At 37.1% G+C, this 17,566-nt stretch overlaps 1 protein-coding gene across 1 annotated transcript in view; it reads right to left on the bottom strand.

Moving 5' to 3' along the window:
- LOC150107598 (uncharacterized) overlaps positions 1-17,566 on the bottom strand; it is a 419,637-nt gene that overhangs the window by 320,074 nt on the left and 81,997 nt on the right. Inside the window, exon 5 of the mRNA XM_090391960.1 lies at positions 14,495-14,599. Coding sequence (XP_090248086.1) covers positions 14,495-14,599 — 105 coding nt within the window. The remainder of the gene's footprint in view (positions 1-14,494; positions 14,600-17,566) is intronic.

Here is a 17,566-nt window from a genome sequence, read left to right as displayed (position 1 = left end):
GAGAACTGCAGAAGAAAAAGAGATTATGGAAGGCATATAAAGAGAGAGGTGGAGAACAGTTGCACGAGGAATATAAGGTTCAGGATAGGAAAGTGACTAGTATTGTAAGGAGATAAAAATTGGAATATGAGAGGAGACTGACATTGCAATCCAAGGAGAATCCCAAGGAGTTTTTCCGCTATATGATGAGTAGGAGGAAATATGATAGTGGATGGATTACCTTGCTGGGTCAAGATGGGAAACAGGTGACCAACACAGATGACATTGTTGAGCTATTTAATGATAACTTTATGTGTTCCATTCTGGTACTGCAGGTCTTATTCTGGAGGGATAATGACTGAAGAGTTGGAAGTGAATGAAGAGGATATATTCCAAATATTAAGTACACTAAATGTCAGTAAGGCAGGGGACTAGATGGAATTTCACTACATGTTTTAAGGAAATGTGCTATGGAACTGATTGTGCCATACCTTTGGCTGTTTAATGAAAGTCTTGCAATGGGGCAGGTTCCTGGACAGGGGAAGGAGGGTAAGATAGTACTATTGCATAAGAGTAGCGGAGGTATCAAACTATAGGTGTGTTCGCATTTCTTCAGTAGTTGTTAAGATTTTGGAGAAATTGGTAATAACTCATACAGAATTGGCAGATGAGGGTAATATTATTTATGCAGGCTAGCATAGATTTGTTAATAGGTGCTCCTGTTTTAGTAATCTGGTTACCTTTTACAATAGAGTAACAAGAGTAGTGGATGAGGATAAGGTATATACTGTCATTTTTTTTTCTTTGCATTTTTCGTGGGAATTGGCAGGGTGCCACATGACAAGTTATTTTTAAGTTATGTCACATAGGTTTGAATATCAGGACAAATAGAGTTCCACAGGGTTCAATCCTGGGATCATTACTGTCCAATCTTTATATCAATGATAATGTCACAAGATGTTCAGTTGTTTTCAGATAATGTGAATCTTGGGAGGGTTATTGGTAATAGTGCTGATGTTTTAGTTCTTCAAGAGGATATGAATAAGCTAAAAAGTAGGTAAATGAAAGGGGATATCAGCTGAATGGAACTAAATCTAAGGTTTTAAAATTTGGGATCCACAGATTGGATGCTTCATACTAATTTGGTGAATTATACTGGAAGAGGTTGAGGAAGTGAGGGACCTTGGGGTGATAGTGGATAGAGATTTGAAATTCTGAGGACAAATTGCAAAAGGTTGTGAAGATATTTGAGGTCTTCACAACCGTTGCAATAGGTCCTCGGAGAACATTGACCATGAGAGATAAATGTGTGCTGGTCCCATTGTATAAAGCTTTGATCAGACGACATCTAGATTTATTTCTATGCTCAGATCTGGTCACTGGGATTTGCAGGGAGATGATGTAATCCTGGAGAGGGTGCAGAGACAGATAATAAAAACGATATTAGGACTATACAACGTTGATTATGAGGATAGACTGAGAGCATGCAGACTACAGAGTTTGGTGGATAGAAGGAAAAGGGAGGGGATATGATCAAGACATTTAAACTGTTGAAGGGTTATCATCATATTAACATTGAGGAGATTTTTTCAAATGGTAGAATGAGGGAAGGGAAAGGAGCAAGAATAAGGGGAGTAGAGGAAGTTGCAAAAGAAGGTGGTGAGTAAAAAGGGTAAGAAGTAAGTTTTTTGCATGGAGAGTGGCAGGATCATGGAATGCATTGCCTGAGAGGGTAGTGAACGTGCAGACTGTGGATGAGTTTAATCAATGGCATGATAGATTTTGTGTTGATCTCCCACATTGAGTTTTCTGACTCCATGGAGATCAGGAAAATAATAATAATAATAAAGGATAGCATTATTCCAAATCTTTGGTATGTTTTTCTGTTTTAGACATGATGTATAAATTTAAAGCACTCGTCAGACCACATATAGACTACTGTGCTCAAATTTGGTCACCTAGTTTTCATTGTGATGTGGAAACACTAGCATGGATCCAAAGACGAATGCCCAAAGTGATATCAGGATTCTGGAGCATTGGTTATGAAGAGCATTTGAGGGGATGTGGATTACAGAGGCTGGTGGATAGGAGGAAAAGAAGAGATATGATAGAAACCTTTAAGTTAACTAAGGAATTCTATCAGATTAATTCAGAAGGAATTATAAAAAGAGTAGATGTTAAGATGGGAAGAATGAGTGACCCTGGAAGGTGTATAAAATGTGGTGAAGAAAGGTATCACGAGTAGATTCTTTACATGAAGATTTGTTAGTGAGTGAAGTGCATTGCTGGAGTGCAGAGCTGAATGCAGTTTAAAGTTTTTGGTAGCCTCCATGAAGTCTATTGATTCATGGAGTCAGTTACCAAAAAAAAAAAGAAAATATAATAAAATAAAATAAAGTAAAATAATAATAATAATAATTTCACTTAACACATTCCTGACTGGCTCACCACACCAGCTTTCAGAACTTCTGTTGGTAACTCATCTTCACCCAGGGTGTCTCCATTATGCATTCTACCTATTGCATACTTATGGATATTTATAGATAACTGATGGATATTTTATTGGATTTTTAAACTGATATCATATGGGTTATGATATCAGGTTAGTCAACTGGATTAGAGATAGATATCAGAGAGTTCTGTATGAGAGAACAGTAACAAGAAAGTTATAATTAGGGTTTCATGGAGCTCGATACTGGGATTGTTTAACTTTATGTCAATGGATTGCAGGAGGATATTCAGTTACTTTCAGATGATGTGAAACTAGGAATAGTTATTAGTAATAGGGCTGATACAGTGGTAGCACTTCAGGAGGATTTGAGTAAGCTGGGCAGATGGGCATATCAGTTTAATACAACTAAATGTAAGGTGTTGAAGTTTGAGATCCATTGATGGGAAGTTGCATACTCTGTTGGTGGAAGTGTACTAGGGGAAGTGAAGGAGACAAGGGACCTTGGAGTGATGATTGATAGAAAACTAAAGTTTTAGGGAGATGTCACAAAGATGGTAATCTAGAGGATTGCTGCAATACTGAGAAGGGTGATGACAAAGATGAGTGGTGATTCCATTGTATAAAGTCCTGATTAGACCACATTTTGCTCATTGAACATTGTGCTCAGGTTTGGTCACTGTGTTGATTTATGGGATAAATTAACCTTGGAAAGGATACAAAAGGTGATAACAAAAATGTATGACTTTTTCTTTCTCATCAGGATTGTGCAATGTTAGTTATGAAGACAGAATGAGAGCATGTGGAAAGGTCTGCAAAGTTTGGTAGATAGAAGAAGGAGGTGATATGATTAAGACATTTAAACTGTTAAGAGGTAGTTACAAGAGTTCCATGGATGGAACTGCAAAGTTCTTTTGTATGGTAAAATAAAGGGAAGGGGTGTGGACAAAGGACCATTGCTGGAAGTTACAAATGGAAGTGAGTAAGAGAAAGTGGAGTGCTCTTTTGCATGGAGGGTGGTTGGATCATAGAATGCATTGCCTGATAAGGTAGTGAGAGTATGGACAGTGAACGAGTTTAAGGAGTGTTATGATAGACTTTGTGTTGTTTAAGATGGGCTTCCCATGATAAGTCTTGTGACTACATGAAGGTCCTGAATAACAATAATAATAAAATTCCATCCATTTCATTTTACAATTACAGTTTAAGCCTCAAACCTGATAATCATGAAGTTCTCCTCCTTTAATAAAATATGGTGACTGCTCAAACTGAGTAAAAGTTATCATTTTGGGGCTTTCTGATAATAACTCTTCATTCTCCTGTTGCTCTGTCATGTGATGACAGTGATCTCCAACAGCTGAGAGATTTCTTTCTCATCATTTTTCTTCAGCTTTGGTTGGTGAACTTTCAGTTTTGTAGGAGATCCACCTCCCTTTCTACTGGTTCCACTAGTCACAACGTGAAAACATTTCTGTCTGCTGCAGAAGATAATTAAATCTTCATCTTTGTCATCTTGAGTTGTGGAAACATGCACCTCCTCAGGAGATTCGACTTATATTTGACTATTTTCTAATTCAACTGGTTCTTCCAAAACAACCTCATCTCCTTCTTCAGCCATTTGGTGACATAAGAGTTCTCATTGTGATGAGAGGAATCTTATGGGCTTTTTCAGTTGAAGGTGGGTTAGCTGATCTCATATGGAGGCAGCAGGGTTTTTTCCTTCTGGAAACTTGGAATTTTCATTCCATATACAGGCAAACTGGCCATGAGAACATACACAGTTTACAGACAATATATATTAGTGGTGGTGGTAGTGGGTGGTGATGGTACTGTCATATAGCTGGCGAATTAAGTAAGGGGGGGGGTGAGTTGAAGTGGAGTAGTGTGTCCTCCCACGATGAACCTTTTGGAATCCTTGGAGGAGTCACACAATGATAATAATAATAATAACAATTATAAAGTTGGTTAAACAAGTATTAACTTTAAAATACAGTAACCTACCATTTATCAAACCTTCAAAACAATGACCCTTCAATTAACCAATCCTTGCATTTAAACCCACTTCTAATAGAGTACTAAGTAATTTTGCTTCAATTTCCCAACCCATCAATTATCAAAATGGCAAGTTCTGATAACTGAGGCTGGATAAATGGTAGATTACTATATATGCAACTTAACCAAGAAGACTGATGACAGTTATTAAAAAAAAAAAAAAATCCAAGAACAGTATACTGTTTACCTTTAATTATGCAACTTCTTGGCTCAAAAATCTACAGTATAAAGATAGATGTCACACTTCGATATTAGAAGTCATCGATAGTTGATACTCTGGATGATGGAGTTCTGTCTACATTAAGATGATAATTTGGCAAGAAGGTCCTTGTACAAGACCCAAATGCCCTGAAATGTCTTTAGGGACATTTCAAATTATGAAGAGTTTCTCCAAACCTCTTCATAATTTGAGTCCATAAATGGAAATCCATACAGATGGTCACTGGTTAACTGGTGGACTTTGAGGTGGTGATGAAGTTGACTTGTGATGCCTTTCTCCATTATTTTCAATAGAATGCAATGGGATAATAGCTGGATAGCTGCCTTTTATTCTTTCTTTGGATTGAATATAGACTTATGTCCATGGAGAGAGATGATGAATGAGTATGGTAAATTATAAAGAAAATATAGGACAGGTATTATTTTGGAGCAAATTTTGAGCACAACTTTTGAAGGAGGAGATACCACGAGAGCCAAAACATTTGTGGTATATATGTTATTCAGGATTCTTCTGATGTCTTTCTGATAAAAGACTAAAAGAGGCATGAAGTCAGCTATTCTTGGTAAAGTTCATGGTGTTTTGCCTTGGCCATCAATCCAGGAATTGGAGGAGACGAATGACACTAGGCAACCAGCTTATCTTTGAGTAATATTAAAATAGTACGGCATCTAAATATGAAAGAGATGAAATATAGTTGGGAAAAAGTTGTACCTCAGTGCCTTTTGAAAGAGTCCTGAAGACTCAACTGATATTTCAGCAGGAGGCAAGTTTTTTGTACTTGTCCTGTCTGAAGTCTGATCTGAATTTGCTGATGATCTTCATGTAGCTTTTGCATGATGCAGTGTTGGAATATGAATATTTGTAAAGTGGTCTAGAATTTGAATGGAATGAAGGATAGAGGACTCCATTCCAGCAAAAATTATCTCAGTTATTCATTTGGAACAGATGTTTGGATCATAAGAGCAAAAACACTGATTGAAATGAAAGGATTGGTTAGTTGGTTTATAGTTTATTTGGCACAAAAACTACAAAGGTCATACTGTGCCATACTAAAGGTTACAACATTAGCATTTACAGAAAATTGTAAACAATATGTCTGTACAAGAATCTAGTTTCACAAAACAGCATCTCTAGGTAAACAGTGCTGCAGAGGGCACAGCAACACACAAGGTCAGAGGTTATTACAATAGTGCAAAAATAGTCACCAATATAAGTTAATACATAATATATGAAACACTGAGCCAAGGAATGCAGTATCTATATATATGTAAAATTATAATAGATCCTTTATAGCAGTACAAAAATAGGCAAAAAGGGATTATTATACAATATGCATGGATGAAAATTAAATTTAGCAATGCAGTATAAACAGAATTTAGAATACATATAAACAGAATTACTAGAAAGTACACAAATAGGTAAAATGTCCTACAACACTACATGATTATTTGAAAAATAAAGTACTAAATAAGATGCATACACAAAATGTATGTTAAGTGATGCAGTATCTACATATAAACAAAATTACTGCAAAGGTTTCAGCAGTACATAAATAGATAGTTATAGGTTAACATATGTATATTATTATTATTATTATTATTATTATTACCACCCCAAGACCTCATGGAGTCAAAGACTCATCTGGGAGGTCCTTTTATCACACACACACACACACACACACACACACACACACACACACACACACACACACACACACACACACACACACACACAGCTCATCATACTGTGTTTTAAACACATTCAAACTCTTTGCAGACACCACATTCTCAGGCAAGGCATTCCAATCATTCACAACTCTGCACGAAAAAAACCTGCCTCTCACTCCACTACTCACACCCTCATTATACAGTTTCCAGGGATGACCTCTGGTTCTCCCAGATCTCCCACTATTCTCTGTAAAACTTCTCCAGCATTGATCCTATAACAACCCCTTACCAACTTGTAGGTCTCTATCATATCTCCCCTCTTCCTCCTGTCCACCAGACTCTGCAAATTACATCTTCTCAATCTTTCATCATACTACATTCCAGAGGTCAGAAACTACCTTAATCAGTTTCCTTTGGACCCTTTCCAACATCTCTTCATCCTTCTGAAAACCCGGTGACCAAATCTGGGCACAATAGTCCATGTGTGGCCTAATCAAAACCTTATACAATGGAACAAGAATCTCTCTACTTCTACATGTCAGTGTATTCCACATCATTCCCAGAAGCCTTTGTGTTGTCTTCACAATTTTGGCGATGTGACCCCACCAAAATTGTTACCACTTATACCAGTGGATAAGGATCTAAATTTTAGATCCTTATCCACTATTACCCCCCAGATCTCTTATTTCCTCTACCTCCAACAATATATTCTCACCAAGCATAAATTCTGCATCCCATCTTTGTTTTCCAAATTTTAAAACCTTACATTTTGCAACATTGAACTCACATCCCCATTTCCGTGCCCAATCACTCAATCTATTCAAGTCTTCCTGTAAGGCCACAACATCTTCACTACACTTCATGGGATGAACCATGAAGTGTAGTGAAGATGTTGCATCATTTGCAAACAACTGAATCTCTCCATCCAAATTTTCACCTATATCATTAATATACAAGTTAAACAGCAATGAACCTAAAACAGACCCCTGAGGCACTAAACTAGTGACTTTACTTTTCCTGGATATCACTCCCCCATACACAACTTGCTGATACCTATCAGATAGCCAGTCTCCAATCCAATGCACCAATTGAATATCCAACCCCATCTGCTCTAGTTTGACTGTCAACCTATCATGAGGTACTCTAGCAAAAGCCTTTGTGAAATCCAAGTATATTACTGCGTATCCTTTTCCTCTGTCCAAAGAAGCAGTCCCTTTATTGTAATAAGTAAATAGATTACTAAAACATGACCTCCCTTTAGCAAATCCATGCTGTCCATCAAAGACGATACCATTGTTGTCAACCCAATTCTTGATCCTAGTTCTCACAAGCTTCTCCAACAACTTAACCACAACGCCTGACTCACACAGATAGGCCTGTAGTTTGATGCTTGAGTTCGATCACCTCCTTTATGAAGTGGCACAATCATGCCCTCCTTCCACTCCTTAGGGACTTGACCGAGTGCAAGACTCGTATTAAAAAAATATGTCAAGACAGGTGTCAACTCCCTGGCACATTCCTTCAGAATATGTGGTGATATATTATCAAGTCCCACACTCTTATTAACATCTAGTTTACTCAACTCCCCATACACCTCTTGCTCACTTACAGTCAGTCTCTCCTCCCCATCATCTACTGCTCTCAATCTCTCCATGAAGTCACATTCACAAGATTGAAAGACCTTTATGAATTGCTGATTAAGTATCTCCACCACACATTCTTCAACAGCTGTCTTTATGCTATTTTCTCTTATCATTGTCATCCTTCCATAATCATTCTTTCTTTTGCTGGCTACATATCGAAAGAACTCCTTAGGATTCTTTTTGGCTTCATTAGCCAACTGCTGTTCGTACCTCTACCCACCTTGCTTGGTCTTTGTAGACCTCATGGAATTGGTTATTTCCACTTCTCTTATGCTGCCTTCACAATGTCCTCTTTCTCTGTATCGCATGCTTAATTTCTTTATTCATCTATCTCACACCCACCTTATTTAACCTTATCACCATTAGAATACATTTAGACATTGCATCTACTAGATAGCTTTTGAAAATCGCCCAAGCTGCATTGATCTCTTTTCCAGCTAATTCCTCATTCAATGCTACACCCGCAAGCTGTCTCCTGAGTTCTTCATAATCACCCCCTTCCTTGTAGTTCCACATATACCCTTTTCTCACAGGGGTAAAGGTTAGGAGAGGCTTTGTTCATAAACGTGCTTGAAAAGAGAGAGCATTTTGGAAGGTACCACTAATTAGTCAGTGAAACACACATATATAGCTTCTATATAAATATTTATATAGAAATAAATAAATATTTATTTCTATGTAAATATAAATATAAGTTTAATATAAATATATATCAAATAATATATTATTCACTCTTGTTCTTGTGTCATCATGTTAATTTATGAAATAGTAATATACAGATTGAAAAGGAAGTGTGCTTTGCATTGTGGAATACTAAGCCAATTGATGTAAAGTCAACAGCCTTTATATACAAGTAGCCAAGTCATGAAGGTACTTCACATGCAACCATTGCTTGCTTACACTTGGAGAAAGAATTAAACAAGAATATAATTTCTTGCCCAGTTTAATTTACTTTGTAAACAAGTGAAAAAACTTTCTACAAGTACAATCCCTGAAAGAGACATAAGAATTATGGTTCTAGGAAAATTCGGAGTAAACATTATCGGTATAGGAAAATTTGCCGCAAACATTTTCAGAGTAAACATTTATGCCGTAAGACATTTTGCATTAATTTTTGTAAATAATCAATGGATGATAAAGGGTATTATAAAATCATTACAAGGACAAATCTTTATTAAGGTGAATGTCAGAATTTTTCATAACATAATGAAATCATTTAAAAATTGTGCAAATTAAAACAGATGCTGTGTAAATAATTAACTTTTTGCTGCGGATCATCAATTCAACAAATCTATCAGTAACATCTGGAAAAAATTCTAATGCTGTGAAGCATTTAATTTTCATGTCGAATTCAGCATCTGTTTGATAGCGTAACTTCAAACCCATGCCAACGATTTTGCGATAAACATTTTGTGCCATATGAAATAAACAACCTGTTATAGTTGTTGATGTAAATATGTTCTAATTGATAGTTGCTTTCTTGAAGTTAACCATTAATGTTTCAGGATCTAATGATGAACGTAAGCTCTTTAAGGCACTGAATAATCTGTTGTAAGTTAATTCTAATTTGCCAGGAAGTAAAGCAAAAAGCTGCCATGAAATCCTTGGGGGGGGGTCTCATGCCAGTCCGAAGCCTGAATAAAGGAGGAGGGTCGGTCAGATGAGTGTCGATGCTCTGACCATAAAGAAAAAACACCATTGTTATCTAATGCCTACACGATCAACAGCTACAACATGCTGGGCTTGGACGTCATCCAGATCAACAAGGTCCGTGATACCAATCGAGCAATTGGGGTTGGATTGAAAAGTGGGATACCAAAAGGAAACAGAAACTGAAACTAACAGAACTATTATCAGTATGAACATGGGGTGTACGGACACTTTGGATGGCAGGAAAACTAGAATTACTTTGTGAGAAAATGAAAAGATACGGGTGTGATATACTAGGGGACTGGTGGAGTTGCAATGTACATCAGCAGGAAAGATAAAGAGATGCGAAGTCATATGGTCATGGCATGACACCAATCATGAAGCAGGAGTTAGTTTCCTTCCTAACAAAAAAGTAAGAAAGGCACTCTTAGGTTACAAACCAGTCAGTGAATGAATCGTAGCAGCAAGATTTCAAGCAAAATCATTTAATATATCAATAGTCCAGATATATGCACCCCCATCCGACAGCACAGATGACGATATTGACTTATTCTACAAAGATCTGACAGAGAGAATAGAAACAATACCAAAGCAAGATGTACTAATTATTGAAGGAGATTGGAATGCCAAGACTAGAATATATAATGATGGTTTGGAAAGAATCATGGGAAAATACGGTTTGGGAGAATGAAATGATCAAGGTGAAAAAATGTTAGAATTTGCTGTGGACCACGAGATGATGATGATCTGTAACACAACAGCAAAAAGAGTGTAGAAAATGGATGTGGAGATCAAATGATGGGAAAACCAAGAACATGATTGATATGATTATGATTAAAAGAAGATGGATAACATCAGTACAGCAGTGTCAAAAATTTCAAGAAGCGGATATAGACTTGGATCATAGTTTAGTGATTGCAAACATTAAGTTGAAATTAAAAACAAAATATAAACCCCATCAGAAATGATGATACAGCAAAAATATGTGAAGCAGAAATAGAAAAAAGGTACAGAACAGGGTTAGAGAAGAAACTTAAAAGTGTGGACAAAGAAAAAAATTCGAATCTAAGAGTGAAAGGAGTAATGAAGGCGATAGAAGATGCAGTTGAAGAAACAGTATGAGAAGAAGAGAAGAGAAGATCAAAAGATGTTATTGATGGATTTGTTGAATTGACAATCCACAGCAAAAAGTATATTATTTACACAGCATCTGTTTTAATTTGCACAATGATTAAATGATTTCATTATGTTATGAAAATTCTGACATTTACCTTAATAAAGATTTACCTTTTTAATGATTTTATAATACCCTTTATCATCCATTGATTATTTACAAAAATTAATGCAAAATTAATGCACCATCTATAATGTCTACAAACCACCATCGCAATCCTGGCCTGATCAGATGGACCGACCTCCTCCTCACCCTGCTATCTATGTTGGTGACTTCAATTCCCATCACACCATGTGGGGCTATTCCTTTAACAAACGGGATGGTAATAATCAAGCAAACTGGATGGATGCATATAATTTGTATTTGAATTATGATGCCAAGCAGGATGACTCTTTACTCAGCCAGATGTAACAGCACCTACACCCCAGATTTGTGCATAGTCACTAAAGACTCCAAAGACCACCCTCTTCCATCAACCAGAACCATCCCGAACAGATTTTCTAATAGTCAACATCGTCCTACATTAATAGAGATAGGAACATTAATCCCAGTCATCAGCAGAACACCAATCGTTACATGGAATCTCTGCTGGTCCAAACTGGTCTGCATTTCAGAAACAAATTGAGCAAACCATTAGAGCAATTCCACCCACTCCCAATTGCACTCCTAGATTTGTTAAACTACTCAAATCTGCAGCAAAAGCCTCTATCCCTAGAGGCTACAGAAAACAATATATCCCATGTTGGAGTAGAGAGATATTTCAAATCTTCAGTTTCCAAATATGAGGAAACTGAAGATCCAGCTATTGCTAAGGAACTCATATCAACCCTGGATAAAAACAGAAAGGAAAGATGGATCTCAACCATCAATGAACTTGATTTCGTCACATCTGGTCGGAGAAGCTGGTCACTTTTGAGAAAATTAGGTGGAGCAGAGCCAACAACACACACACACAAACAACAGAGATAACTTCTGATCAAATGGCTAACCATTTATTGAAAACCTCCAAGATGCATCCCAGCTCTACCAGGAAAATTGCTGTACAAGCTTCCATCAGACAAATCCTGAAGATGGAACCTGAGCTTCCTGAACTCGTACAAACCAATATCTTGGGAAGAGGTACAAATAGCCTTAAAATTTACCAAGAATGACAAAGCTGCAGGAATAGATGTTATACTCCCTGAATTCCTAAAACATCTTGGTCAACATGGCCAAACATGGCTGGCTGCCCTTTTCTCAGAAATCATCATGTCTGGTAAATTACCAAAGCAGTGGCGGGAAGCCAAAATAATTGCCATGCACAAACCAGGGAAAGATCAAAATGAAGTGAAAAAACCTACGACCTATCTCCTTGCTTTGCACCATCTTTAAACTCTTTGAAAGAATTCTCCTTAAAAGAATTTCACCATTCATCGAAAGAGCACTCCCGACTGAACAAGTTGGCTTCATGCCAGGAAGAAGTTGCTGTGACCATGTCCTGGCCCTGACAACTCAAATTGAAGCAGGCTTCCAAAAGAAACTTAAATCTGGAGCCACTTTCATTGACCTAACATCTACTTATGACACTGTCTGAATCAGGGGCCTCCTCCTAAAACTAGGAAATATTATAAAGTGTATAAAAACTCTACAACTTTTTGAATCTATTCTCTCCAACAGAAAGATCCGGGTCCATATTGGCAGAAAAAAGAGCAGGCCCAGATTCTTTCACAACGGTCTTCCTCAGGGCTCTGTGTTATCCTCTATACTTTTTAATATCTATGTGTATGATCTACCTCATACCAGATCAAGCAAGTATATGTACGCTGATGACCTAATGATCTTACATCAATTCACCTCCTTTACCAACCTAGAATCAACCTTGAATACAGACCTGAACACCCTGGAAGAATACTTCAAGCAGTGGTACCTGAAACCAAATCCAACAAAAACAGTGTCCTCGGTATTTCACCTGTACAATGCAGAGGCAAATCGACAACTCAACTTTTCCTTCTGTGGAAAAATGGTAGAACATGAGCCTCACCCAAAATACCTTGGAGTGAGTCTGGACAGAAGCCTAACCTATAAAAGGCACATCATCAACCTCTCCAATAAAATTAAAACCAGAAATAATATCATTTCAAGGCTTGCCGGAACAACCTGGGATTGTGGTGCAGAAATCCTAAGGTCGTCTGTACTAGCCCTCGCATTCTCTGCAGCAGAATATTGTGCCCCTGTCTGGGAAAGAAGTACACACACTAACATTATAGACACCCAGCTGAACTCTACCATGCGCACAATTAGTGGGACAGTGAGAAGCACTCCCTCTCTCCTGGCTGCCTGTTCTATCTAACGTTGCTGCACCACACATACGGAGAAGACAAGCCTCAATTAACAAATTTAATAAAGCAACGAGCAACCCACTCCTACCCCTACACCAGACTCTCATAAATCCACTTAGTATTCGCCTCAAATCTAGAAAGCCTCTCTGGTCCATGGGCGAACTCTCTTCAGCTGCACTGCCATCAATATCTGACATATGGAGAGAATACTGGTCCAACAATCTCCCAACAAACGGTTTCCTGGTAGAAGATCCCTGTGCTCCGCAGCCTGGTTTTAATCTTCCTAGGAAGATCTGGTCATCTATAAACAGGATCAGAACTAGTCAGGGCAGATGTGGCTATCTTCTACATAAATGGGGGCTGTCAGATCACCCTTATTGTGATTGTTCTCCCATGGCTCAGACGATTACTCATATTGTGTATGACTGCCCAAGGCACCTATTTCATGGTGGTGGCCTACAGGACATCCACCAGGTGACAGATGAGGCCTTGAATTGGCTTTCCAGCCTGGACCTTGACCTGTAGTTGGTATGATGGTGGCAGTGGTTATGGAGGAAACAGAAGATCATGGTCCCGTCTCACTATGAAGACGTTATTCTCGTAGTTACTCTCATAGTCCTCGTCATAGTATCAGCAGACCTCCTCCTCATATTAGAAGATGATGATACAGTGTGAAATGGGCCGCTTCTAATGGATCAAGTTTTCTCACACAAGACACAACTGCTCTCTACTTAAACCTCGGATACAGCTACTTTTACGCTGTGAAGTGTTGTGAGAACACGCAGCCTTGTCATACTTGGTGCAGCAGGATGATAATTGTCCCTGGCCTAATTATGACAAGTTACTTTTGCTTTATAATTTAAAATAAAAGGAAAGACTTAGAAAACAGGGTGTGCCTTTTATGTAATATATGTTAAGATTTTCATCATTGGGTTCTGGAAATTGTTTGTGATTGTTCTTTTCACTTACCAGTTTTCATGTAGTCATAAGCATAAATAAATAAATGCAAAATGGCTTACGCCGAAAATGTTTTACCATGTAAATGTTTACGGTGAAAATGTTTGTGGTGAATTTTCCAGTCATGAAGATTTACAAACGTCAGTGTCAATAAAATTAATGCTCTCTGAATATCTATGTCATTTTTTTAACTGCTAAAAACTGCATTTAACCATAGAGAATGAAATACTGTTTCCTGGATCAGCATTACAGTCTCTTTCTTTGTTGTTTCCCTTCCTATAGTTGTTAAAGTAATGCTGCAACAGGACTGTAATCATTCTAAAAACTTAATACATACATACATACATCAAAGTAAACCTTTGGCTAGAGTTATTTAGTTATTTACCTCATCAGTATCAAATACTTTTAAATCAGGAACAGGTAAAAAACTTCCATAAAGTGCCAAGGACAAGTCCCCATGTTCCTTGTTAATAGGATTATGCACAACAACCTACATACCAGTTTTAAATAAATATGTGTATCAATTATAAAAATAAGTAAAATTAAAGAAAAGAATCTAAATGCATTATATTTTTTCATTATATTTTTTATAAAATGACAGCATGCATAAATATATATTTCAAATAATCTTATAAAGCATATTTCAATAACAATAACATATACAGAGTATCTACTTCTCACTTCCATGGTAAGTGTATTTAGTTTGGAGATTATTTCGTGGGGAGGGGGGGGGTTGTAGTGGAGTGGTGTGGCCTCCCATGATGAGTCCTTAGACTCCTTGGAAGTGTCACGTAGTAATAATAATATAAGAGTGTATATTATCAACTGGTTATTATTTAAAATATAGCAAATGATAAGCGCAATCGCTTTTTTCAGATTACATGCCAATCTCTAAAAATCTGCAATGTATCATCATCATTATTATTATTACATGCCACCTCCAAGGAGTCCGAGGACTTAACACAGGAAGTCACTCGTGTGCTGAGTGACTGCCTGTGCTTGACATTGTTAACATTCTATTATAAAAATAAGTAAAATTAAAGAAAAAGAATCTAAGTGAATTATATTATTTACAAAATGACAGCATGCATAAATATATATTTCAAATAATCTTATGTTAACAATGTCAAGATCCTTCCTCACATTTTCACTTTTAATGTGATTTTGCAAACATTGATCCCATATGTTTGCTCTCCTAATTTTGCTCAAAACTTTCATATGTGGGGTCTCCAGATTTTGATTCAGTGTTTTATTTCTAACCCAGCTCTTAGATTCATAAGTTAAAATTGGCTTGAACACTGTCTTCTATACAACTTGTTTAGTATTCAGTTGACTTCCTAAAATATCAGCTTTGTTAATTCTGTTGTCCATTCTCAATATTTAATTTGCCATCTTCTCTAAAAATCGTGCTTAAATAACTGAAATGTTTTGGTTGTTCTGTCAGTTCTCCATTCAAGATAATCCAGTAGGTGTTCTCAATGTTCTGGCCTATTTTCATATTCATTGTCAAGCTGTACCTCCCACAATGAGTCTCTGACTCCATGGAGGTCAGATATTAATAATAATAATAATAATATAAGTATTATTTCTGGGAAATTCCCATGTTACTCCTCTTAAAAACTATAATTGTTACGGCTATTTTTTTGCCTGTCTTCGTTTAGGAGTGTCCCTTATTTTAAATACATTGGCTCTTTTCTCGAGAATTCTTAGGGTATTATAAGTGTATTTTAAAGGTAAATATAAGCAGATTAATAGAGGAAGAAATTTTGCACGTACCTTGTTTGGAAGTTAGGGTGTCTTCTTTCTCCATACTTTTGCTGTTAAAAAAAAAGGGGGGGGGTCGGAAACATGGAGAAGAGGGGGTTGATAAATTAGAAAACCCGTTTTTTTTTTAAATAATATATATATATATATATATATATACATTATTATATTTAAGGGCGCCTTATGGGGAAGGATTATATGGGAAACTGGGGTGGGGGAGAGCATTAACAGGGTGCAAGCCGTTTCGATCCTGTATCGTCATCGGAACATTACGGGAGAAGTGTAGGGCTATGTCATGACAGTTTGGTATGTCTGCTTTGGGGGTGGGGGGGGTTGTGTTGTCGCTTATTGGTTGGAGTCGTGACCTCATTTTTATATTACGGAGCTTCCAACATTCGAAAGTTAGGTAGGGTCGGTGGACGTTAATTGAGTTTTCGTCACATTTTATGGCAATTGTTTCCGATATTCTAAGCATTGTTTCATTGTCTTGTTTGTCTATTATTATGGCCTTGTCAATTTGCGGGGTATGTTTTTGTTCAAGGGCGCGAACTGCTATTTCTGTCTTCCCTGTACTCTGTATTCTATTTTTCTTTTTAATGTTGCGTTTTTTTGTGTTCAAATATTCTGGAATAGTGATGTTACAGTCCCTTTACAAACCGTCATGACATAGCCCTACACTTCTCCCATAATGTTCCAATGACGATACAGGATCGAAATGGCTCGCACCCCGTTAACGCTCCCCCCCCCCCCGCCCCAGTTTCCCATGTAACTCTTCCCCAAAAAGCGCCCTTAAATATAATAATGTATACATATGTATATATATTATTTTTAAAAAAAAACTCGGTTTTCTAATTTATCAAACACCCCCTCCACGTTTCCGCCCTCCCTTTTTTTTAACAGCAAAAGTATGGAGAAAGAAGACACCCTAACTTCCAAACAAGGTATGTGCAAAATTTCTTCCTCTATTAATCTGCATATATTTACCTTTAAAATACACTTATAATACCCTAAGAATTCTAGAGAAAAGAGTCAATGTATATAAAATAATGGACACTCCTAAACAAAGACAGGCAAAAAAATAGCAGTAATAATAATAATAATAATAATAATAATAATGTGAATTATGTAATATAGATACTGTATAACTTTTATACTTTCATATTTGAGCATTTCTGGTCTATTAATATCATCTACTCCAGCTACCTTTCCAAATTTCAGGTTTTGCTCACATTACGCTGCTTGATATTGTCTGCAATTCAAGAAGCTTATCCTTGGTTTAGTGTTGAATACTACAGCTACCTCTTCTTTTTGCTGATCACTGTTGCCTGAATATCATATCCTATAATGGTTATTTAAAAGAATATACTTCTTTTTTTTTTGGCATCACCAATTACACTGACTTCATATTTAGTTGTTCTGCCAGTTCCACTTCTTTTCTGTTGGATGCCACTTTTGCTGATTGGGGATTTGGAGTTTGTGGAGTTTCTTTTTGTATATTTGGTCCATAAATTGCTGTCAGGTTGGCCGAGTGGTTAACATATCAGCTCTCCAGCCAAAAGTCTGTGGGTTCGAATCCCGCCATGGGCATGGATGTTGTGATTGTCTGTGAAAATATGTTGGGGGTAGATGATGATTAGTAGTTGCAGTTCGTAGTAGTTCGTGGAATGAGTGGTGGAGACATGAGTTTTAGAGT

Source organism: Typopeltis vanoorti, chromosome 4 (assembly GCF_054136105.1).
Source record: "Typopeltis vanoorti isolate ZY-2024b chromosome 4, IOZ_Tvanoo_1.0, whole genome shotgun sequence".
Taxonomy (NCBI): Eukaryota; Metazoa; Arthropoda; class Arachnida; order Uropygi; family Thelyphonidae; genus Typopeltis; species Typopeltis vanoorti.
The sequence above is the reverse complement of the archived record's forward strand: the minus strand, read 5'-3'. Positions and strand labels throughout refer to the sequence as shown.